Source organism: Camelina sativa, chromosome 14, assembly GCF_030686135.1.
Source record: "Camelina sativa cultivar CO46 ecotype springtype chromosome 14, ASM3068613v1".
In the NCBI taxonomy this organism is placed as follows: domain Eukaryota; kingdom Viridiplantae; phylum Streptophyta; class Magnoliopsida; order Brassicales; family Brassicaceae; genus Camelina; species Camelina sativa.
This window is the reverse complement of record NC_141893.1, coordinates 14927264-14952517: the sequence shown is the minus strand read 5'-3', so window position 1 is coordinate 14952517 and position 25254 is coordinate 14927264. Positions and strand designations below refer to the sequence as shown.

General features: G+C 32.4%; 2 protein-coding genes, 1 long non-coding RNA gene and 1 other non-coding gene across 5 annotated transcripts; 1 reads left to right on the top strand and 3 right to left on the bottom strand.

The window, feature by feature from the left end:
* Positions 1-903: 903 nt before the first annotated feature.
* On the bottom strand, positions 904-1458 carry LOC109128681 (secreted RxLR effector protein 161-like). Its single transcript, XM_019235525.2, has one exon. It carries the CDS (start codon positions 1456-1458, stop codon positions 904-906), a length of 555 nt encoding a protein of 184 aa, XP_019091070.2.
* Positions 1459-17573: 16115 nt separating this feature from the next.
* On the top strand, positions 17574-17647 carry TRNAV-AAC (transfer RNA valine (anticodon AAC)). The gene has a single exon. It is a non-coding gene; the product is annotated as a tRNA-Val (tRNA).
* A 414-nt stretch (positions 17648-18061) lies between these two features.
* Positions 18062-21101, bottom strand: LOC104743667 (actin-related protein 2/3 complex subunit 2A). Of its 2 annotated transcripts, XM_087485725.1 has the most exons (11): positions 20097-21101; positions 19856-19922; positions 19573-19780; positions 19320-19477; positions 19158-19235; positions 18938-19070; positions 18747-18838; positions 18595-18651; positions 18417-18482; positions 18247-18316; positions 18062-18171 (listed from the first exon to the last, which is right to left on the bottom strand). In XM_087485725.1, exons 1-10 carry the CDS (start codon positions 20156-20158, stop codon positions 18281-18283), a joined length of 957 nt encoding a protein of 318 aa, XP_087341851.1. In that variant the 5' UTR covers positions 20159-21101; the 3' UTR covers positions 18062-18171; positions 18247-18280. The 2 variants fall into 2 exon arrangements, with proteins under 2 accessions (XP_087341851.1, XP_087341850.1); XM_087485724.1 differs by having other exon boundaries at positions 18062-18316.
* Positions 21102-24133: 3032 nt separating this feature from the next.
* On the bottom strand, positions 24134-24995 carry LOC147928232 (uncharacterized). The gene is made up of 2 exons (XR_015579158.1): positions 24832-24995; positions 24134-24515 (listed from the first exon to the last, which is right to left on the bottom strand). It is a non-coding gene; the product is annotated as an uncharacterized LOC147928232 (long non-coding RNA).
* Between the last annotated feature and the right edge of the window lie 259 nt (positions 24996-25254).

Sequence of the window (25254 nt, the reverse complement as noted above, 5' to 3'; positions counted from 1 at the left end):
AACAGACAAATTAAAATAAAGGCATTTGTATTTTCTTATCAAATCTCAAAAGAAATTTTAAAAAATTATTAAAAGTCACTGTTATGAACCATATCACCTATTAATTATCTTTTCAATATATATTTATTATAATTTTTGGGGATTTTAAACAAAATTTACTTTAACTATTAATTAACTACAAATCAGTTTGACTTTTGCATTAATTACAAATCATTAACTACAAATTAGTCTGACTCTTGAATAAACATAATTTTTTTATTTCTTTTATTTATTACTTAAAAGTTGAAGTTAATTTTAATAGTTTATCATATATAAGTACAAACATTAAAAGAATCAAGATGATTTTAGAAGAACATACATTTGAATACCTACTAAAAATGATCTAAACACACACAAAATTTAAATTGGAAAACAACATTTCACACACAATATAATTTTTTTTAACATTAACATATTATTGAAAGATCAAATGCTCGTTTGATTAGATTCTAAAAACTATTGTATCTTTCGACTTATAAAGCCTTTTACAATAACATCATCCGAAAATTAAGCCACAAAAATAAAAGAACAAACTTGACTCTAACTTGACTGTAATACTCGATCTATTATTGATTACTAACTTAAGACTCGATCAGACTTAAAACAATTTCAACGGCTCCTTTATTCAAATGTTGATTTGCTCCAACAAACTCTCCCTAAACTAAGCTTGATGGTCAAAGCTTAGCTTACCCGTGACAAAGCAAATTCACAGCTTGTTCCTTAGACTTTCAAACACATCATGTTTCAAAGCCTTCGTGAAAATATCTGCAACTTGCTCACTTGATCCGCAATGATCGAGATGTATTACTCCTTCGTTGACCAGATCCTTTAAAAATGAAAACGAACTCCTATGTGTTTGCATCTTCAATAAAAGACTGGATATTTCGATAACTTGATCGTCGACGTGTTTTCATACATGATGATAGTGCTTTCTTCTCCATATTCCACTTCCTTAAAGACCCTCTTGAACCAAATAGCTTGGCACGCACATACTGATGTTGTTACATACTCTGCTTCAGTTGTAAAGAGTGTAATGATAGGTTGTTTCTTTGACAACCAAGCAACAACTGCTTCATCTGATGTGCTCTTTCTACTGTCGGCATCTCCAGCAAAATTACTAGCAGTGTAAACCCAAACCTCTCCAGTTCCTTCCTGTTTGTACCAAATTCCATAATCCATAGTACCTCTCAAGTTTCTCAGTACTCTCTTAGCTGCTTGCAGATGTAATTGAGTAGGCTTAGCCATGTACCGACTTAAAAGACTTATAGTGAATTGCATATTAGGTCTCGTGGTGGTGAGATACATGAGACTTCCAATTATCTGTTTGTAGAGAGTATCATCTACCTTCTCTCCTTCTTCATCCACATCAAGTTTACTTCTAGGCACCATTGGATTGTAGACTACATTGCACTTCTCCATGTTGAAATGCTTCAGCACTTCAAGAGCATACTTTTCCTAAGAAGTATGACTTCCGCTTGATGTATGGAGTACTTCAATTCCTAAAAATTACGTCGTCTTGCCTAATTCAGTGATGTCAAACTCTCTCTGCATCGACTGATTGAATTCTCTCATCTTCGATTCCATATTCTTGAGAATATCCCTTGGCTACCAAACGATCTTTGAATTTGGTTATCCCCCCATGTTCGTTGAGCTTTGTTTTGTAAATCCACTTTACTCCAATACACTTTGCTCCTTTTCGTAAGTCTCTAAGTTACCATGTCTGATTTTTCTCGATTGACTTTATCTCCTCATCGAACCTGAGTCGACTCTGATTCCAAAGCCCGACCTGTATACACCACAAGCCGACTGAACTCTGCGTTCAGCTCCTATACAGTGCGGTTTTCCTTGGGTTAACCCCAAGAACTACGCCTCTTGCGGGAAATACTTGGCGTTAAAATCTCCCAGAAATTCCATCCAACTCATATCTCGCAGCATTTACAGGCCATCATCGACCTCTACCACATATGCGCATCTCCTGAAAGGTAGTGCGCTACCAAGTTCACCCAATACTGGTCGGGACACCGAAGCGACTGGAACAAATCTTCCATCCGCTCTCTCCACTCATCCGCTACACTCAGATTCGTGCCTGCTTGGAAGTATCCCGCACCAACAGGTCGTAACTGCACAAACATCTGAACATATTATGCATCCACTACCTTGGCCCATGGCTGCTTACCTGCCTACAAGCCAAGCACATGTTGCACCCCTGGAGCCAGCCCACCAACCACTGGCGGCACTATAGGAGCCTACCCACCAAGCGATGGCGGCACTACTGGTGCCTGCACACCACCCGCTGGCGGCAACACTGCTGGAAGCCACGCCAACACCTAAGCCAACAAGTCTGTTAGAAGATCATCCCAACCTGGGGCACCACCTGCAGCAATCCCAACACCCGTGACAACACCAGTACTGATGTTGAGCCCACCAGCCCCGTAGATACTACCAATAGCCAAACCCCCAGGCTCTCCAGGATGAACATGTGTCTCTGCCACCTCCTCACTGGCCATGCTCTGGGCTACACTCACACTGACCTCTGGAACCTGTCCCCGACCCCTACCATGACTACGCCCACGGCCACAACCACGACCATGCCCAGCAAATCTAGCTTCTCTCTAACCATCTGTATCACCAAGAAAAGAAGGCTAAGAAAACAACTTCCCGCACTACTCAAGGAAAACACAACTTACTGTGGAATCACATTGAATGCTAGAAGAGGATGTTCTAGGACCCCATGCCATAAACAAGCATTCAATCCTAACATCCATATCACAAAGCACACATCGAACATATACCTAGAACCATAAGGGCTCTGATACCAAATTGAAACAACCTGATCTATTTTTTTTTAATACCCTAATATCTAGTGATCTCATACTCACTAGCAACCTAACCCTATCAAACAACATCAGATAACATGAAATAATACTATTAACTCAATAACCAACAACGAATAAACGACTAACATAAATAAACATGTCATAAAACAAATCAAAGAACCAACAACCTAGCATCCATTCTAGACAACTAAGTTCCATTCTAACAAAAGCATAAAAAAAATAACCGAGCCTCTAAGATCTCCTCCTCTTCATCGCATTGATTCCACAATCACACTTCGGCACGATCACACTTTGCCTTTACCTGCACCACAACACAAATGAGATGCGTGAGTATTATAATAAATACTCTAAGAGGTGATTCTCCCATCTACTGGACTATACACACAAGCAGAATGAAAAACACAAACAATATACAAAGAAACAAGCAAACCCGACAACTCTAAGTCTGCGCACTTGCGTCGACCGACGCACTCTTTTCGTCAATCAATGCATCAACCGTTGCAACCCTTGCATCGACCGATGCAATCCTCCAAATTCCTAGATGCGTCGATCGATGTACTTCTTGCATCGATCGATGCAACTCCTTGCGTCGCTGTCAAATCCCTAACTGCATCGACCAATGCACATCTTGGATCGATCTATGCAGTCGCGCGTATTATCGCCGAAACAATTTCTCTCGCACTCTCTCGGCTCCAAACCATCGCCTCAACATCGATAGGGCCAAATCTGCCTCCCATGAGCCACAAACATCACGAAAAACACTCACATCAATTACAAAAGCAATCAAAACACACCAAATCATACAAATCATGTATCTAACCGCTTAGATAAGCCATGGTCACGCATTCAACTTTCCAAAACAAAGAGAATGGACCACACATGAACAGATACAACACCAGAGCACACTCCTAACACGTTCACGACCTCAGATCTCCAACCATAGGAACATATCTCTCAGAAACAGGCACATAACTTACTGGAAATTCTCTGGAAACTTTTCTCTCTTTTGCAGAAGTAAAAATGGCTAAAACAAGCCAAGGAAGTCGACAATAAGTTTTTAGAGACGACCCCTAGATTTCCAAAACCCCAAAACGCAGCAACATATGTATTTGGCTTAATTTGTCCTGCAGAAGAATATCTTCACCAACGATTGATACAGCCTTGCATCGATCGATGCATATTCCAAAACTGGAATTCCGATTCATGGATATTACAGTTTTGATAACTGTATTTTTGCATGGAAGAGAGAAATGAGGGAGAAGTGAAGAAAAAGTGTTGAAAAAAGTTGATGGTTCAGTATCCAACAACATATACACATACTTACTCAATGTATATATACTGTGTTTTTTACGTAAATCAATATACTACTATATATTCTTTTCTTTTTTCTTGACATCAAATACATTGCTTGGCATTGAATCCGCTACTAAAAATACGGTTAGGTTTAGGTTTAAAGAGGGTTATTAATTAAGAGATTACTTTTTTGTTAGGATTTCTATCATGTTAATCACTCCAAGCATAAACACACACACTCACACACTATGTACATATAGGCATGACCACGTTTACGGTTATCACGGTTACGGTTTGTTAACCACCGATTACGGTTAGAAATGTTGTTTAACCTTAACCATAACCGTTTAATAAACGGTTAAATACGGTTCCGGTTGAAGCAATTACAGTTATATACGGTTACAGTTATTTGATAATATGATACAGTTGATATTATTTGATGATATAATTATTTATAATTAATATGTTCTTTTAGTGGACTCATATTTCTATATATCATATGATTCATATTAAATAAATAATTATTAATAAATTTTATTATGTTTTTAAAATGGTTACGGTTAACAAATTACGGTTTAACTATGTGGTTAACCAACGGTTTTGATACGGTTATGGTTAATTAACGGTTATGGTTAATATAATTTAACCATATATTTACGGTTAATGGTTACGGGTTTTAACTATTTTATACGGTTACAGTCTGGCTACGGTTCAGATACAGTCTGGTTACGGTCCGAAATACGGTTACAGTTTAATTTTGGTCATGTCTATGTACGTAGAATAAGTTGTTCCAGATAATGTGATGTATCAAGTCGTTTACAAGTTAACAAAAGTTTTTTGAAAATAAGGCTTGTGAGGTTTAGGCCTAAAGTCCACAAGATTATTTTTAACATTGTTATATATAGAGAATACTCAAATTTACATCATGATATTTTTCTTGAATTGGCTAAATATGATAATTAAAAAATAACAATATTTGTTACAAAACCACGAGGTGATGGGCTAGTGGTTCTAGTCTTGGTGGAAGAGTCGTCCTGTTGGTTTAGGCCAGGGATCGATTCTTCCCAAACGCAGAATTGATCAGTTTTATCCATTTAACCATATGGATATAAATCTATTGCTTACGACCCATTTACATATTTGGGGACTGTACCCGTAAAATACCCTTCCTTTAGAAAGATTAGTATTGGATTTCTCCGTAAGTCTGGGATTTACTCTCTCAGTTCAATATTTGTTTACAGTATTTGTTACAAAATAAATTAAGATTTCATTGATTCCGTGTCTTTTTCTAAACAATATATAAAGTTTTTTCAGCTAAAGTGAGTTTAACTTTGGATTCATCTTAACTTTCACCTTTTTTCTGTTATTTTATTTTTCTGATAATTCCATTGTATACTCTAATTTTCTTGAGTCATACTCATATAAAAAAATATAAAAGCTGGTCACATTTAATAATTGTATCCATTTATAACAATCTTATCAACATATTTACTCGTAGACCCCTACTTTTAGAAATATATTACAGAGATTTTGCGGCATCAATGATCTAGGAAAACTAGTTGCCACTGTATATATAGCGTGCAAATTTTTTTAAATAACCTAAAGAGAAAACTCCTTCATTTAAAAAAAAAAATGAAAACAAGATCCAAGTCTAGCTAAAGAATATTCTAAAGTAGATAATTAAAAAAGTATATCAAAATTGTTGGTAACAATATTTACCTAAAAAAAACATGTATCTAGAACAGATCAACTAAAATAAAGCTACTTGTTTTCACATTAACAGCAACCTATACTATAGGATGTGATTAAATTGTTAAAAAACATTTTACTTTTGTATTCAATTTTTTTCAAATTCTTTTGAATATCTACTTTTTTAAAAATATGTAAAGCACAAAAAAAAAAATTTACAATAGATTTAGGTAGGCTATGCGAGTTGCGTTTTAAAAGCTTCATCATTAGTGTGATACCAATCGTACTATCGTATCATTAGTGTGATACCAATCGTACTATCGTAGTTTGTATTTGTATAAACAATAGTGATAAACAATGAACAATCGTAGTTTCTTACCTCGAGAATCGTGGTTTGTATTTGTAATCGTGGTTTCTATCGTCAGTTTATTGGGTTTTCAGAAAAACTTTTTTCTGTAATTGTGTTTTTGCATTGAGTGACTGAGAGTGAATGTGTTATTTATTGTTGGGGACTGAACCATCATCGCTTTTTCAACACTTCTTCTACTTTGTCTTTATTTCTTTCTTCCATGCAAAAGCACAATTACAATTACAAATATATTTTTTAGTTTATTAGTAATTGTGTTTTTCATAGAAAAAAAAAATGAAAAATAAGAAAAAGCTCTGAAAAAGCGATGATGGTTCAGTATCCAACAACGCATACACACTCACTCAAAGTATATATATTGTGGTTTTAATCGAAATCAAGAGTCAAATAAATTTATTTTACAAATAATGTTGATGCATTAATACTAAAAATACGGTTAGAGGTCTAAAGAGGATTACTAAGAGAATATCGTAGTTTTTAGTTAGGATTTTAAGCATTTCATTCATAGGATATGCTTCTAGAAAGAGGATAAAAGAAATATATAAATTCCTTATTTAACATCGCGATATATTCCTTATTTAATATGATAACTGCAAAATTTACAATATGTTCACTTATTAAGAAAAATGAGAGGAAACAATATTATGTTTCATTTGTGTTTTTGCTTCTTCTAATTTCATTCCTAAGTTTCTCCAGTCATACTCATACCAAAACTATAAAAGCTGGCCACATTTAATTGAATCCATTTATAACAATCTTATCAACATATTTCCTCGTAGACCCCTGGTTTCAAAATAGAGTGCAGAGATTTTGTGGCATAGATGATGATCTAGGAAAACTATAATGAGAAAATAAAGAGAAAACTATGAAAACAAGATTCCAACTAAACCGCAGTCTAAACGAAAGAATATTCTAAAGTTTAAGAGAACAAAAATAAACTAATTTTACAGTCTGTTTTAACAAATATATATGACATGAATCGTTTGTTACAAACAACAGCTACATATCCGCATGATTCGTAGAACAGACAAATTAAAATAAAGGCATTTGTATATTCTTATCAATTGTCAAAAGAAATAAAATAAACTAAAAGTTATTGTTATTGTTATGATCTCTGTCACCTATGGATTATCTTTTCAATATATATTTATTTTAATTTTTTGGAATAATAAAAAAATTTACTTTAACTATTGGTTAACTACAAAACAGTTTAAACTAGTGTGATTGTTGAATATATATAAATTTCTTTAATTTTTTCTTTTTTTTTTTTGCTATTTAAAAAGCTAAACTTAGTTTCAAAAGATTATGCATTGATACAGAGATTAGAAGAATAAAGATGATTTTAGCAAAATCAACATACATTTGATTACTTACTACAAAAATGATGTAAAACACACTAAATTTAAGTTGCAAAACAATAATTCAACACATTAGGATTTTTTTTTTCAATAAATATTAAATTAAAAAATGACTCCAAGATTGGTTGCCTGAAGAAAAAGTTTACAAAATAAAATTCAAAAACTAAAGATCTTGAAGAGTGAGCAAGACAATCTGTTCTCACGTTTGACATCTCGAAATCTGGGTCAGAATGAAGGAGGGAAAGGATAGTCTGAGGGAACAAAAATCTTTCGGTAAATTATTGTACTTATTTCAATTAAAATGTAGCAAAACATTACAAATAATCATGGTAGCGATCATTGTTTAATAAAAAAATAATCGACAAAGGAATGACAATTGAAATAATATGAAACAAATAATCGAAAAGCAAAAAAATGGACAATGACGACTGAAGAAAGCAAAACGAACGAAGGAGAGGTCAATTATTAGATCAAACCACCGCGATTTACCACTAGCAATTATGAGGGAAGAATCAATGCGAGATACCACCGATAACATAAAGACGAATCAAAGTAAGTGTCAATCCCCATCCAGTTGCGAACTTAACCACCGATTCATCCTCTCAGAACACCATAAACCCTAGACAAACCACCACTTCCACCAGATATCTAGAGATCAATATTAATAGTGTAACATGAACAAAGTAAGTAGTTTTTAAAACTAAAAAGAAAAGAGAAAACTTAGCAACATTTAAATGAGAGATTATAAAATAGAAAATGGCCAAAGACAATCGATGAAAGCAGAAATAAATTAGACGGAGCATAGGTCTCTTAGTTGATCGAACCATCGACTGACCACCGACAGTTAGAAGGTAAGAATTGGTCTGAGATATCACCAGTAGCATAACTAGCGAACATAAAAATTAAAAAACCGTCGATCCCGATCCAACGACAATCTAACCATCAATTAATCTTCGTAGATATAGGAAAATACAATCTATACAAAACATTAACATGTCATAATTGTACTCAAAGCTGAATCATCAACTTCGTTGCAACAACCGTCGTTATTAATCACTACTATCGAGCCGAGTTATCAATTTGGTCATATAAGCAAGCAACGCACACAAAAGCCAAAATGTCTGAAAAATTACCGAAAGAAGCTCTCGAGACACATAGTGCAACTCAACGAGCCTATGCGCAATTGAATTCGATTTAAAATTAACCACAAGCACGATGAAAAATCTAGCATGATGAACAATCTAAAACAATGACCAATCAAGCCTTTTCCCCTAGCCTCTTTATCGTCCTCGAGCAAAACAAAACCAGAAAGTCAAAGCATAAAATGTCTCACTTTGGTACAAGAATACTTCATCGCAACGACTCCACCAAGCTTGAACAAATATAAAGGCATTTGTTTTCTTTTATCAAATTCTTAAAAAATATATAAAACAATTTTTTTGTCAAAAATAAATAAATAAAATCATTAACACCAAGCTAAATTACACACCCCATAAATTCTAGAATATATTATCAACTAAAATAAAGACATTTGTATTATTATATAAAATTCTCAACAAATTAAAATAAAAATAAAAACATCAACAACAAACTAAATTATAGGATGTGATTAAAGTTGTTTAAAGAGATTTTACTGTTATGGTCTCTGTCACCTATTAATTATCTTTCAAATATATATTTTTTTGAAACTTTGGTAGTTACAAAAAGTTACTTTAACCATTGCATAATTACAAATTAGTTTGACACTTGTGTAATTACAAACTTATCTTACTCTTGGATAAATATTATTTTTAATAATTTAAAAAAAAAAGAATATTTTTTTTGTCAATCAAATCATCGAGTTAGTTTTAAAATTTTATCATATGTAAATATTTCAGATATAGATATATATAGGAATAAGTAAACCGATTTTGAAAAACATAAAAAGAAAAAAAAGTTAGCAAGTGCAATAGGTGGAAAAATATTTGATGTTGTTTATGTTCGCCGGTTATGTTATGGGTTTTAAAAAAATGAAAATTGACTAAGGATTTACAACAAAAAGATATGAAACAAACAATCGAAAAACAGAAAACGGACAAAGACGACAGAAGAAGATGAATGGAAATTGAATGAAAGTAATGTCAATTAGTGGATCAAACCATCGACTAACCACCGACAGTTACAGTGGAAGAGTTGATGCGAGATACCACCAATAACATTGTTACACCTCGGTTTCAGAATATGCCGAGAGGTTTAAAAGAATTAATTTGGCCATTTATATCACCAAAATGCACTTATCTTTTCGGTCAAGGGTCCTGAGAGAATTCCAAAGCGTGCTTGAGCTGGAGTAGTCTCAGGATGGGTGACCTTCCGGGAAGTGACTGTCGGAACTGTGTGAAGGAGGACAAAACACAGTGAAAGATCATGTGGTGATGTGTAGGGACGGTAACCAATCTTTAAAACCTCCCGGAGGTAGCAAACCGGCCGTCCGATATGGATGGGCTCACGGTCCTAGTGAGAGGACGTGAGGTCCATTAAGGAAAGTGAGCCTATGGACTAGAATTGGACATGAGACCCATTAAGAGGTGGCGGTCGGAGCGTTACAAGTGGTATCAGAGCCGAATCTAGACGAGTGTGGAGTCGAGTGGACTCACACCGTCAGGGGGTGACGGTCTTGGTGCGCAACGAGGACAAGGCGATCTGTTAGTGGGGGTGAATTGTGACACCCTAGTTTCAGGGACATGCGAAGAGGTTTAAAAGAATTGATTTGGTCACCTATGTCACCAAAGTGCACTTATTTTTTCGGTCAAGGGTCCTGAGAGAACTCCAGAGTTAAGCATGCTTGAGCTGGAGTAGTCTCAGGATGGGTGACCTTCCGGGAAGTGACTGTCGGAACCATGCGAGTGAGGACAAAACACAGGAAAAGAGCATGTGGTGATTTGTAGGGACGGTAACCAATCTTTAAAACCTCCCGGACATAGCAAACCGGCCGTCCGATATGGATGGGCTCACAGGCCAAGTGAGAGGACGTGAGGCCCATTAAAGAAAGTGGACCTATGGACTGGAATTGGATATGGGGTTCACTGAGGGGTGGCGGTCGGGGCGTTACAAACATAACCGACGAATCAAAGTAATATATGATCCATATCTAAAGTACACTTAACCGCTGATTTATCCTCTTAGAGGTAGGTAAATAAACAATCTCAACCGAATCTCCAACTTCATTACAACTAACCATTGCCACTAACCGATACTATCTGGTTTATTGATTATTTCCTTGAGCAATCTATTGGGATATGGAGAACCGGAGATCGACCGAGATCGACGGTCGAGATAACAAACCCAAGAATTTGTAAATTATGAAAATTGAGAAGAATCTAGAAGATATAGTATAGGAATATTTACATTTATCTAAATATATTATTTACATTTATCATTATCTTAGTTTAGGAAACTCATCTCTATATAAAAGAACGTATATTGTACAATTACAATCATGAGAGTCTAATATAATTCTTCCTTTAACACATGATGTGTCTTTACTCTCATCAAATCTATCCAACACATAATCCCAATACAATCAACACATAATAACAACCAAAACTTCTAGACGCATCGTCGAAAGAAGCTCCCAAAAATCATTGTGTAACCCACAAAGCCTCTACGCAAATCAAGTCGATCCTCGTTAACAACCAGTATGATGAACAAACCAAACCTTTTCCTCCAAACCATTCCCCGTCCTAAAGCAAAACAAAAGTAGGAAGAGAGAGCACGACCATTAGAATAGCTTATCACATCGACTCAACTATGCTTCAACAACACCAAAACGTCCCTAGACAACCTACCAACTCCGCCAATTGCACCTTATATCTGGGACATATATTAATAATGAAACGTAGACAAATTATATACATTTTGAAATTATAGATAATCGAGTTTCTAGAACATATCAACTAAAATAAAGTCACTTGATTTTTTTTTATCAATTTTTTGTAAGTATTAACGGCAAGCTAAATTATAAGATGTGATTAAAGTTGTTAGAATAGATGTTACGGAATTGTTTTGATATTCTATAATATAGTAATTATCATTTTAATATATATTTATTTTAATAGTTGAGGTTATTAAATTTTTAACTTTAAGCTTTAGATAACTACAAATCAGTTTGTCTCTTTAGTAGTTACAAGCATGACTCACTTTTGGATAAATACGACTTTGTTTCATTTTTTTTTTTGAAAACTCAAAACCTAAAGTTAGTTTTAAATTTTTATCACATATAAATATTGGAAGAAAAAGTCTGATTTTGGGAAATTGTTTTACAAAGAAGCATTTATTTTTGTGATGTTAATTGTTTTTAATTTCAGTTTAACTTTTTCTCTCACTTTTTTTCAATGTTTTTAAAATCGGACCGGTAACTAACCGGGAAAGTTTCTGAGTCATAAGTTAATACGGTTCGACCGGGGTCAACCGGGTTCAATTGATTTTGATGTTATTTTTATAAATAATAAGGAAGGATATGTTTTCTCTTTTTTTTCAATGATTACAACTATGATATAATTGGTTACACCAAATAAAATTCTTTAATAATTATAATTTTTTTTAAATAATAAACTTAAAGTGTAACAAACTAACCATTACCAATAAAATATTTTAGTAATCATTCTCTTCTATTACGTACACTAGAGAAAAAAATTGAACACCAAATTGATTACCAAAACATGCACTGATCAAACATCTTTTATTATAAAAATAATTGGTTTCAATAAAATTACCTTAATTTTGAAGATTTGTGGTGTGAGTTGCAGAGAACTCAAACTAAAAGAAAAAAAAACTAGTATGAAAAGTAAAAAGTTCAATTACGGGAATTTTTATTTAAAGAAACCCTACTACTGCTAAAAATAAAACTAGAAATGTAATTAATTGCACTCGTTTTTACAAAAAAATGTTAGAACCCGGTTTTATCCGGTTCAATGGTTCATCGGTTTTTGGGTTTTTGGCAGGTTGATATGGTTTTTTTACCGGTTTAATTTTCTTTAGGTTTTGATATTAATCCAATCCGGGTATGCTGCCGGTTTACGGGTTAACGTGATTCGACCGCCGGTCCGGTCCGATTTTGAAAACATTGCTTTTTTCATTATGAGTCCTTTTGGTGGAGAACATAAATATCATAAAAAAACATGCAAATTTTATAAATAAATCCCGTTCTAAATTTTATAAGCAGAAAATATTTTTTTTTTACTCCGACGAAAGATATGTTAGGTGAATTAGATATAGACAGTACATGCATTTTTTACATTATTGAACCATACGGTGGGATATCATATGCATTATTTATTCATCCACGAGTATATTTTGATGTCTGCTATTTCTAATTCCCTGCAACACTTACTAGGTATCAATCCGCACAGAGTGCCGAATAAATCGATTTAAACAAAATATTATGAGTCAAACTATTATTTGAAATTTAAGATTCGTTATATAAAACAAAATATGTAAGTAAAGTGTTTTTCGTTTATTCAAATTTGCGTTTATTTTCTGTAAAATACATTTCACCCGTGAAATATTTGAACTTGGAAAAGAATTTTAAGATGGTGTAGAAAGTTTTGATGTCTTTTTGTGTTTTTAAAAATCAAATTCACATATTTTATATTTTACATCATTATCTATATCACTAGATAAATCAATATTTTTAAACTAATTGATTTAATTTAAACCAATTAGAAACACAATGAGGGTTTATGGTGAATTGGTGGAAATGATGATGATAGGAAGATCATATATTATGGTGAATTGGTCGATTTGATTTTATTTCGGTTTGTAGTATATTTGAGTAATTATGTCCTGATTTTTTGGGAAAACGTTAATTTCAATTAGTAATCGCAGTAATTTGTTTAATATTGTAATAATCAATCATAGGTCATCTAGATCTATAATCTAGGAAATTACGCAATTATCATCTTAATTGAAAATAGTTAATTGGTAGACCTTTATTATGATATTATTCCCGTCCTTTTTTCTACTGAATTTAGCAGTTAATTTGGAATCAAATACTTAGTTTTCTGTTTGATTGATAATCCTCCTATCATAGGAGAAAAACGTTATTATCATCTTAATTGAAAAAAAAAAGTAAATTGTTAGACCTGTCAGATTTTATTTCTTTTTTGTAGTGAAATACGCTATTTTCTTAGTAATCGAATATTTGTTTTCTGTTTAATTGATACTGGTAATCTCTGAAGTATCATAGGTAAAATTATCCAAAAATAGCGAATCAATCAACAAATTTATGTGTACGTATGTCATGCATATTGATTTACAAAATCATCACCATAGATGGATTTTCTTATTAGAACTAACTAGTATGCATTTGTTCTCGACATTACGTGATAGGGTGAATTTTTAAATATCAGAATATTTAGCAGTATAATCCCCTAAAATTATTGGTGTGAGGCTTGAATTTATGTGATGAATAGAAAGATTTGAAGATTGTCAATAATTTATTTAATTATTGGAATGAAATACAATTCATAATAAAATCCATACAGCATCGTGGTTATCCCAAAATATTAATACAAATGAAATCCTTTATTTCTTCGAAGAAGTAGTTATGTAGTCTTCATTGGTTATTTTGATTCTCTTTCTGGGATTTGGTAAACTTTTCCTTTGGTTAAATACTGAAACAGAATCTTGATCTCATGTGTCTGGTCATTTGCTTCATGACGTAACGCTTTTGAAATCTGTTCAAATGTAGGAGTTGGATATGTAAAGAAATTAAACTGACATACTTGATCATCATAAAACTTTGATTACTTACCGAGTAAATGTTTGCAATTGGTAAAAAATCATGTTTTCCTTTTCTCTGCCACTATTTTTCCACCATATTATAAAACGAACTTAGGAGGATGTTCATCATACGTTATATTGGTAGATGACTGGTATCCCCTATTATGTTTGAACCATGATGAGACATGATTTACATAAAGCTTGGCGAAAGAAGGCATCTGATTATTGAAGATAGATTTTTTTTGTTTGTTATGGCTATTACGCTCGAAGAATGATTTATATAGGTGAGGATAGACATGTGTAGGGTTTTCTTTTATTATTATTTTTTTGGCCAATAAATACAATGACACAAAGATGTAATTAATTAGAAAAGTTGAGGGGACTTTGCTAAATAGTGCATTGAGCTCTGTAATGCTGACACTTCAGCTTTTTCACCAAAATGTTTCTCCTTTAATATATAGGGGATTAATAATGTTGTTTAGGCCACTATTCCATAAATTGGTACTAGTTCTGTTGTGATAATTTGAAATACCATGCATTCTTTATATATAACTCATTCGTTACATTCAAGTAGTATTTGCTCTCTTGACTTGTGGAGAAGCTCATAAAGTGTGCACGAACAAAAATATGTGGAGTACTAGATTAAGACCGTGCTAGAGCACAGATTGAAATTTATTTTATTTATATTGTAATTTTTATATAAAATATAATTTCTGTGATTGTTTTTAAAAGTTTTTTTAGATAAAACATTATGCAATAAAATCATATGCTAAATATGATGACTTGAAAAAGACACCTATTTTGTAAGTTTTATATTGTTAATGATTCCAGATAAATATCCGTGCTATAACACTGATTAAATTTTATTTTATACAAAATTTTGTATATTTTATATTTTAAAATAAAATTTTAATATACTGTATTAGGTTATATATGTGAAGTTATTTCAACAATGTATATTCTACATCATGACTTTAATGTCATTATAAGACATAATTTTGTAAATTTAAATTTAAATATTCAAATATTGATCTGTTACTCAGTAAAATTTTTAATTCAATAGAAATTATTTTTAAAGAATAATATTACTAAAGCTTGAATATTTTATAGATTGCACAATTTATATTTGTTTTTAAAAATTCAACTTATGGTATATCCAGAAATAAAACTATTTTTTAATTATAATAAATAATATGATAATTTATTTGTTTCACAAAATAGACTTATATATAAAAATGAGAAGTGAGGTATAATGATAATTAACAAATTAATATGTTAAGTTAGATATCAGAAGATTTTATGTGATAAATAATTTAATAAAAGGAATTAATATGGTAAGTTAAATGATATGATTCTTTAGAATATTTTTTTTAAGATTTTCGGTATAACCTATTTGTAACCAATTAATCTATTATTAATGTATAACCTACTTGTAACCAACTTATTAAAATTATATAGTCTACAAAACAATGTTGTGTACTTCCATTTTATTATAAAAAGGATTTGGGAGTAAATAAAGTAGATAAAAACAAAAAATTCATAGAGCTTTGCTAGCCAATTCCCACAATATCATAACTGAAGATATTATCTCAAGTTTTTTTTATGAAATGACTCACTAATCTGTCGTGAGATGAAAAGTTTTAAGTTAAAAACTGACGCATAAATATTTCATGATTCTCGACATCACAAAATATTGTCTATTGTTGTTGTATCATGATACCCACATTTGGCAATATCCGATTTATGTGGGATGTTGCATACGGTTTATCATTTCAAATTATTAGAAAAGATTTGTGTTATCTGCTTGCTTGAGTAACGAATCTTCACATCACACCAAACCAGCATAATTAGATTAGTAAGTTGGTTAAATATAACTTTTTGATATATATTTATATCTAACAATTATGTTATTAATATTTGTTGTTAAGCATCTAATACATTTTTGTTTAAAATGTCACAAAATAAACTTACAACCAAAATAATAAACGTACACCACAAGCCAACAAATCAGCCTTCTAGTCAAACAGTAATTAGGAAGCCGTTGGGTACACCGTACACCATTTAACACATGAAAAGTTTGAGAATTTTAAGAAAGGGGATGTTACACGTGTACCAAGCTTGCCATGCAGCATACGTTACATAACATTCTTATTTTTGGTTTCGTGTTTTGAGAGGTGTTTAATATATCTAAATAACCATTATTTAGTATACACTTTTAATTGTTTCAAATTAATTAATCGTATGATATTAGGCAAATTAATTAAAATTTGAACTTATGTATAATGTATGGTATATATCTCAATCTACGGAGTATAACAGATAAAATAACATGACATTAATTAAATCGATGAAATACCGCATTTGGTCTAGTGTTAAATGGATCTTGGATAAATATATAATTCATATCCAAAAATAATCAGACAAAACTTCTTTATCGGAAAGACAAAAAAAAAAACATCGTTGTCAAATAAAATTTTGCCAACACATAATGATTGATAAGCGGAAAACTTTTCCTCACCACTATGAGAAACAAAAATTGTAATTCTTTTTTTCCTTTTTGTTTTGCCAGTCACTAGCCAAATGTCGTAAAAGACTAGTAACTTCGAAGTCAAGCTTCTAAAGACTAATAAGCAAATCGGCGACTGATGCAACAAGGGATCGGATATACGTTATGTAGGAAACATTGAAAAATGATGTGTAAATTTCATCGTCTTGGAATTTCTGAACGAGCTATTTTGTATTTCTGTTAGAGGGATATAATATTTTCTGGCTTAAATTAGTGACATAAATATATAAAACCAATCACTAACTCATTTTTCTCTGAATGCATGTGTAATATTGAAAAAAAAAATCACAAATTTGCCTTGAATACTTGAGTCAAATGCTATTTCAAATTTACAAATTATGCTACTTTTAAAGTAAAACAGGGTTTGTATAGTTCTTCTGTTAAACTTTTTTATTGGTTTAATTTTTGTTAAACTTTTATAAAACATGAGCAAACAGAGTGATCTCACTTCTGTCTCGAAGCACTTCAATAAATGGTGATAATGTTCACGTTGCAAATAAAATTTAAGATGGTAATTAATCATGCTTCTCTTGCATAGCATATCTCCCATAAGAAAATGTTTCGTTGATATCTTTTGCGTTTGCGAGCAAATAAAGGTGGTTGGGGAAAAAAATAATGAAATAGTAGACAAATAAAAATAATAATTAAAGGAAAATGATCAAAACGGTTTCGTGGTGTAGTTGGTTATCACGTCAGTCTAACACACTGAAGGTCTCCGGTTCGAACCCGGGCGAAGCCAATACTTTGGTGTTCTTCTTTTTATTTTGTGTGCAGACATATACACATTGAGCCTTTATGCAAAGTGTAATGTACGTAGACCATGAATGGATCTGTTTTAGACTAGATGCTTCATACATTTTTAAGCGACCCGTAAACAGATTTCGAGTTTGCCTTAAAAGAAAAAAATATGGTAACTTCTTTGATGTAAAACTTGGAAGAACAGTTTATTTCTAGTTCATATGTTTAAAATGGTTTCGTGGTGTAGTTTGGTTATCACGTCAGTCTAACACAGGGAAGGTCTCCGGTTCAAACCCGGGCGAAGCCATATACTGTATATATGTTTTCATTTCATTATTAGAAAGATAGGATCAATTTCTTGTTTTTTTTTTGTTGAACAAGTTTAGATCAAGATAGACACCGTAGATAGACACAGTTCCTATCAAAAGGTGAATTTCATACAGAATTAACATTATACATTTGTTCAAATATTTAGCAGGATTAGATGTATAGAGTATCTGAAAAGAATTGTGCAAACATCCAAATCTGAAACGTAAAAATAAATAATCAGAGACTGAATCCAATTTAAAAAGAAGAAAAAAGCATGCCTCAGCTACTCACAAAATTATACAAAATTGCTTTGTGAGAAATCAAACTACTTCGAGTTGGTGTGGTTGACATCGTTGAGTCCCTGTGAGGAAGAAGAAGAAGAAACAAAGCTCAAAAACAATGCAAACAAGCAAACGAAACCACATTGTTTACGGGGACATGGTTTTCTTTTCGCAACTTACTAGACGTTTAAATGATTTGTTGTTCATCGATCTTGTTTTCTCCAATGGCTTAGCTTGATCCAGAGCCTGAGACAACACGCTTTTGTTAACATAAAGAACATATTCAAGTAGAATGTAGTGAAACCGTTTAATCAGCTGAAGAGAAAGGACAAAAGACAATTCGAGTTTTGTGTTTCACCTGAATCATAGACTCCACACGACGCCGCATTCTGGTATGCATAAATCCCTCTGAGAACTGTGATATAACAACAAAACAAATTCATATTGGCAAAGAGACAGAGAGAGACTTGAGTTTTTAGTATTTTTAGTGCATATGAAAGAAAGATTAACCTTGACATGGTAACTAACATAAGCATGAAAGGTTGATAAATTCCAGACAGTACGATCAAGCTTTTTCCCTTCCACATGCCGAGGAAAAATGACTGCGATATATCGATAATCTCAAAGTAAGTCTCTTTCAGATTGGTACTACTACCAACGCAAATTGAGATCAAACAGTATACTTTTTAGAGAGATCATACCAAAAGTAACAAAACCGGCATTAGCAGATAGTGTTTCTTTAGGAGCTCCCTCTAACTCCTGCGGTGCGGTTGGAGACCACGAACAAGAAGGTGCAGTATTAAGCGCAGCTGCACGCCTAGCCTCTACAAATTCCTATATTATAAGATCCAATCTTCTCAGTAAGAAACTACAGAAACCAAAACCAGTCTCAACATATATAACTTTGATCATTTTTGTCACCTTTAGGAATGAAGTTGCTAGAACAGTGTCGACAGAGTCTTTAAATCTCATAGGAAAAGCCACCGTGACTTTATCCGCCTGTGATGCACACATAAGTTATCTATAACCTTACTAGTTACTACATCAATTGTTAAACACGAAACTCCTATAGAGTAGATATACCTGAGGGACGAGGAAAAATGTCTCGTTAGGTCTATGCATAATTGCTACAAGCCTATCTAGCTCAGGAGCAACCGTCCTCGAAGCTAAATGCTTGAATATGATTTTCAACGGCGCACCCATCACAACTTCTCTAATGGAAGCTAACTTCGTTAATAACTCTGCCAAAACAAAGATACATTCCATGAGAGACTTCCAAATCAAAACAAATCAAATCATTTTATCTATTAGAGAAAGAGACTCGTTGAAAAGAAACCTTCATCGGGACGAACTTTAGAGAAATTGAGCTTAAGGGTAAGACTAAAACCATCTCTTGGAGGATCAAGTATTTGGAAACCAGTCCCGTATGTTGTTTTAATAGCTTCTATGGCTCCTAAAGGAAGTCCATCAAAGGACATTGCTTCAGGTGGTGGGTTTGGTAACGAAACCGAAAGCAACAACAGATTTGGATTCTTCATTGTCACCTAATCAAACAAGAATATTAAACAAGAATCATATGGATCTCACACAGGTCAAAAAAAAAAAAAAAAAAAACTCACCTGAACATGGTAACGAACATCATCGAATTCAATCCATTGATAATCTAGCTCCACTGCTTTATCAAGACTGAACCACACAAAAACACAAAACAAAGTATTGAACTTTATCACCATTTTACAAAACCAATTTCTAAGATTCCTTAACCAAATCAAAAATCAAACAAATGGGTCTGATTGCTACACATTAGCTAAAACTAAAACTACAAGAAAGATAAGACTTTTAAGAATCGAAAAGACTCACTTCTGAGCTCGCGTCAATAGCGTCTGAAGAAGAAACCTTGAATGCGATTGCAACAGTATCATCGATCACTTTTATCGCGAATTCCCCAACAACAGTCGGTTCCTTGAGTCTGTGAAACTCTTTTCTCACGGGATCTAATCGGAGAAGTGAGAGAAGAGAGAGAGCTCGTCGGAGATAAAAACAAAAAAAGACGACCGATCCCTGAGAGATTCTCTCTGGTCGCAACTTGAACGTTTCTTCGATAACTTTTTTGGATTTTTACTATCTGTTAATTTTTTTCAACTCAGACATATCAAACTACGCCGTGTATTTGTGAATTTTAATGGCCCATAGGCCCAATTATATAAGACCAGCCCAGTTCTTGATATATTAGTTCTTTCTTTGAGCTTAAACATTCCAAAATATTGAATTTGAATGTTGCAAATAGGCGTGCGATTATGACCCGAACCGATTTGTCTGAACCGAACCGAACCGACATTTGGACAAATCGGTTCGTTTTGTATTAATTGAGTAAACCGAACGGAATGATTTTATTTTCAATCGGAAAACCGAAATTTTCGGTTCGGTTCGCCCAAACCGAACGGTTAACCGATGAAGAAAACCTTAACCAATGTAGTCTCCAATCTTCTGTGTTTGTATCTCTCCTCTACCATTTATCTTCTCCTAAGCCACCAATCTTCTTCCATCTGTCTTCTTCTCTCTTTTCTCCTCCTTCTTCTTGATATCTTTTTCATCTTCTTCTCCCTTTTCTCCTCCTCCTTCTTTTTTGTCGGATCTCTTCTTCTTCTCTTTAACTTTAATCTTCACCTTCTCCATCTCTACCGAATCACGATCAGCCAAAACACATCAATTACAGACTTTCCAAAGCCATCACGAGAAGAATTAAGCAGCATCGGAGAAAGCTATTACTCTAACTTTGAATTCACGATCGTCAAGCCGCCGTCAAAGAGAATTAGGATTACAGAAGGAAAGTTATGAAACACACTATTTCATAATTTGCTGGTCAATTATTTTTTGGGTTTGGCCCAACTATTTAGTTAAAATAATAAACATTTAGCCCAATTTTTTAACTAAAATAGTAACCGAAGTAACTGAATCCTCCGAACCGAAATAACCGTAACCGAAATGATCGGAACCAATCTATTAGTCGGTTAGTTTCGGTAGAATTTTCAATTTCTGAATTACCCGATAATTGAAAAAACCGATTCGATTTACCCGAAAAATAAATCGAATTCGCAGGCCTAGTTGCAAATATTTGTATGTTTTTGTGTAAGCAGTGGCAAAATTCGGGTTTTGAAGATATTTTTTTTGGCTGTTGTTTATATCTGGTTATGTTGGTTGTAGTGTGGCAAAGATTTTTTTTTTTTCTTCTAATATTAAGAACGTAATAAAATTAAATGCTATTTTTTTAGAATATTCTTCAAATTGAACATAAACGACAAAAATTAGTGGAGCATTATTTTTGTATTATATAACTTGGAAAATGACCGTTTATGTGCTTTTAAAATTGAGAAATTGTAAATTGGATAAGATTACAAAAAATATAGCCCTATTCAGATTTTTCTGTCGAAGATTTAATTAGAACATATACATTAGCATTTCATCGATGAAAAGAAGATAAGATATTTGATCTATATGATATATATATATCGAATTTTAAATTGACCCAGTGGGGACAAAGACAAATAGCATGTGCATGTGAAGTGTTTATTTTTATAAACAGGAAAATAGACTAGTATAGTTTCTAAATGTAATTTAACGAACAATAAATGTTTATACGATCAATTTAGTTATTTTTAGTTTTAATGCCCTTAAGCTTTTAAAATATTCCATTAAAATTATTATTTTATCTTTTGACGACAAATATGTTTTTTTTAGGTTAGATATGAAAGCTACATATATCTATATAAAAAGAAGATCGTTTTTTATAGCTTTAAAATGTCTATTGAGCTTTGATCGCGGCCCGACGGATGTGAGAGGTGAAGGAGCCGCAAAAACAAAACTGGCTCACGTATCTATACGCACACATATACACATACGGTCATACTGCATCGACATAAATATGCGAAGATATATATACATATCTTAATCCTTATATACGACATAGCAAAATGAGTAATGTTAGCAAGATAGGTCGTGGCATGGTCTTGGCAAAAGAGGAACCCCTAGTGACGTATCTTCCCCATTGCATATAGATCCATAAGACCAAGCAGGATTTTTTGAAAGAAAAGAAAAACAGTCGTACGTACGTTATTTATATAACTAGAAATTTTGGATTCAAGTACAGACTGTGTACCCAAGACTCGTTAAAGAATCGAATACTTTTATCGTTCGAGACATGCCAATCATAATTGAAATCATTATAGAAAGAAAACAAATTAAACCTGTTTCCCTAATATGATCTAGATGGATTTTTCAACCATGACGATGTTTTTTTCTTCTATGCTTATTATTTTTGTTTATAAATCGTGAAAGTTTTAGATCGTTGCTATATATATATATAGTCTTGCTCAATACTCGAAATTAGCTTTTGAAAGTTAAAAATATTTTGATTAAAAATAACTTTCCGAACCAAAGAGTGACTGAACCCGGATACAGTGACTGAACCCGAACTAATTAATTAACCTCTCTTGTACGACCACCAAAACTTATATGTTGCAGTACTTTTTGTTTCATTATAGTGATAGGTTAGACTACTAATGTAACCTGTGATAGGTTAGATTACTACGTAGTAATTATACGAATTTCATGAGGTCTTTTGTGATACAAGACATTGACAATATAAACTTCGCAACAAGAATTCATGAACTAGTCTACAGTAAATCGTATTCTTTTTGTTTGGTGTATATATATATATTTACAAGCAAATTAGTTGATATAGTGTTAGATTCCATTGGAATATCATTCCAGAATAATGTAACTGTTATGGTACAGTTAGTAAGCACAATTTATTACTTATGAAGTTGTAAGACTTTTAAACGGTTCTAAAAATCTAATACACAATTATCGTTAAATATTACTATTGGTATACCAGTCTACGGGTCTAATTAAATATTACCAGAAAGTGTCGTAAAAACAAGGAGTACTAGAAAGTAATATCAAATATGGATAAGGTGAGTCATTGCCACGCATGTTGTCGAGTACGTACAATTACGAAGGCCCATCATTTTTTATATTATACGTCATTGAATCGACGAATTGAACACTATATATCTGCGTATATATAATATTATATATAAGTTACTTGTACGTATATTAAGTGAAAGATTCTTGTAGGACAGTATAATACAATGGATAAAATCTTAACTTATGAGTTCAATTCAATTGACTGCACAGCTATACAGCGATATCCTTTCCACCATTATTTTCCGTAGTTCTATATGAATAACAAACCATAAACACAACTATACACACATATATATAGTCTAGGGTGTTGATAAGTTGTTATAAGAATTTTTTTTTTTTCCACAAATCACTTATATTGATATCAAAAAGTGTTTACAGAATACAACACGTAAATAGTTAGCTAGAACCAAGTAAAATCATACATCACATGCCACTAGTAAATTTATCTTGTATAATTACTAAATATTTTGTAGGTATATCTAATATTTCATAGCAACAAAAATTTTGTTACAAATAAATTTAATAACTATTTGGTCATCACTAAATTTACGGTTATATCTATTTGTCGCAATTTGTTACAAATTTATCACAGCAAAATATGTAGCAATTTCTACTAAATGCTATATTTGTTCTGTAACTAATGTTACAGATTGCTACAGAAAAATTAGCAACTTGTAGTTATAAAAAAAGTCACAAAATGTCGTCACTAATTTCCTCACAAAAATCTTTAAGATTATTTGTCATAAAATTGTTACAAATTGTCACGTCTATGTATTTATACAATATTTATGTAAATATATACCACATTTGTGTATTTATACAGTATTTATGGGTTTATACCATATTTGTGTATTTAATAATTGTTATTTATATTTAATTTTTAATTTATTAGATTTTTGGATAAATTGAAATATTAAAAATATTATGTTTTATTATATTTGTTTGAAATCATAATACAAAAAATTATAGTTACACAGTAAATATACAAAATAAAATATATAAATAAAAATTTGGGCTTATAGTCTTCTTCTTCTTCTTCAGAACAAAAACGATGTGCATAAAGTCTTGTGTATGAATATCTTCAAGAGCTAATCTTTCTTTCTTTCATCTCTCGCTTCTTTGATGTCTTTGTTTGCTCTTTTGCTTCCTCCTTTCATCCTTCAGTCTCTGCTCCTCATCAGATTGCCCTTTCACCCATCATCAAATTAGCACGAAGGTAATGATTGTAAAGGTTAACATCAGGCTTGTTCGGCTTCCATTCTTGTCAAGCGATCCAACCCAAAACTCGAAAAGCTGTAAACATATATTCATATAAATAAAATCTGATGCGTTCTCAAAGCAAAATTTCAATCCTTTTACGATCTAATTCTGAAATAACTAGGATTTATCACCCAAACAAATACAAAAAAGGAATGAAACTACCATTCGTCCCGAAAAAAAATAAAAATGAAGTAATTTGTAAAAAGAAAAGCACAACTCTAAGAAAATCAGAATCCCAAAACAGAGAACGAGAAATCGATCCGAATCTGAAAAAATCAATCGATATTTCAATCCCTCTACATATATAAAACCACAAAAATATTAAAACAGAAGAAGATTGGAGTTTTACCGAAACGAATCTGGTCGGTGAAGCCCGCGAATCCTAGGAGATAGAGAGAGAGAGGCAATGAAAGAGAGAAGAGGAGATCGAATCGAAGAAGAGAGGAAATGTTAAATTTGTGTCCGTTAGATATATTTTAATCAACGGTTCATATTAGAAAAAGTTTGATCCTTATTTTAGCGGTTTAGCCAATGAAATAATAAAGAGATGTTAGAATTTGTATCCCTTGGATTCACTCAGATCCTACGGTTTGAGAATATGCCACGTCATCTATCTGAGTGATGTATTCCCCATTGGCTTACGTTTTATTTATATTTTCTTAATTCTTATTCCATTTTAATCACTTTTTATTAATTTTAAATATTTTAAAATACTGTAATCAAATGAAAATATGTTATAATAATGAGAATGTGATCATAATATTTTTTAAAC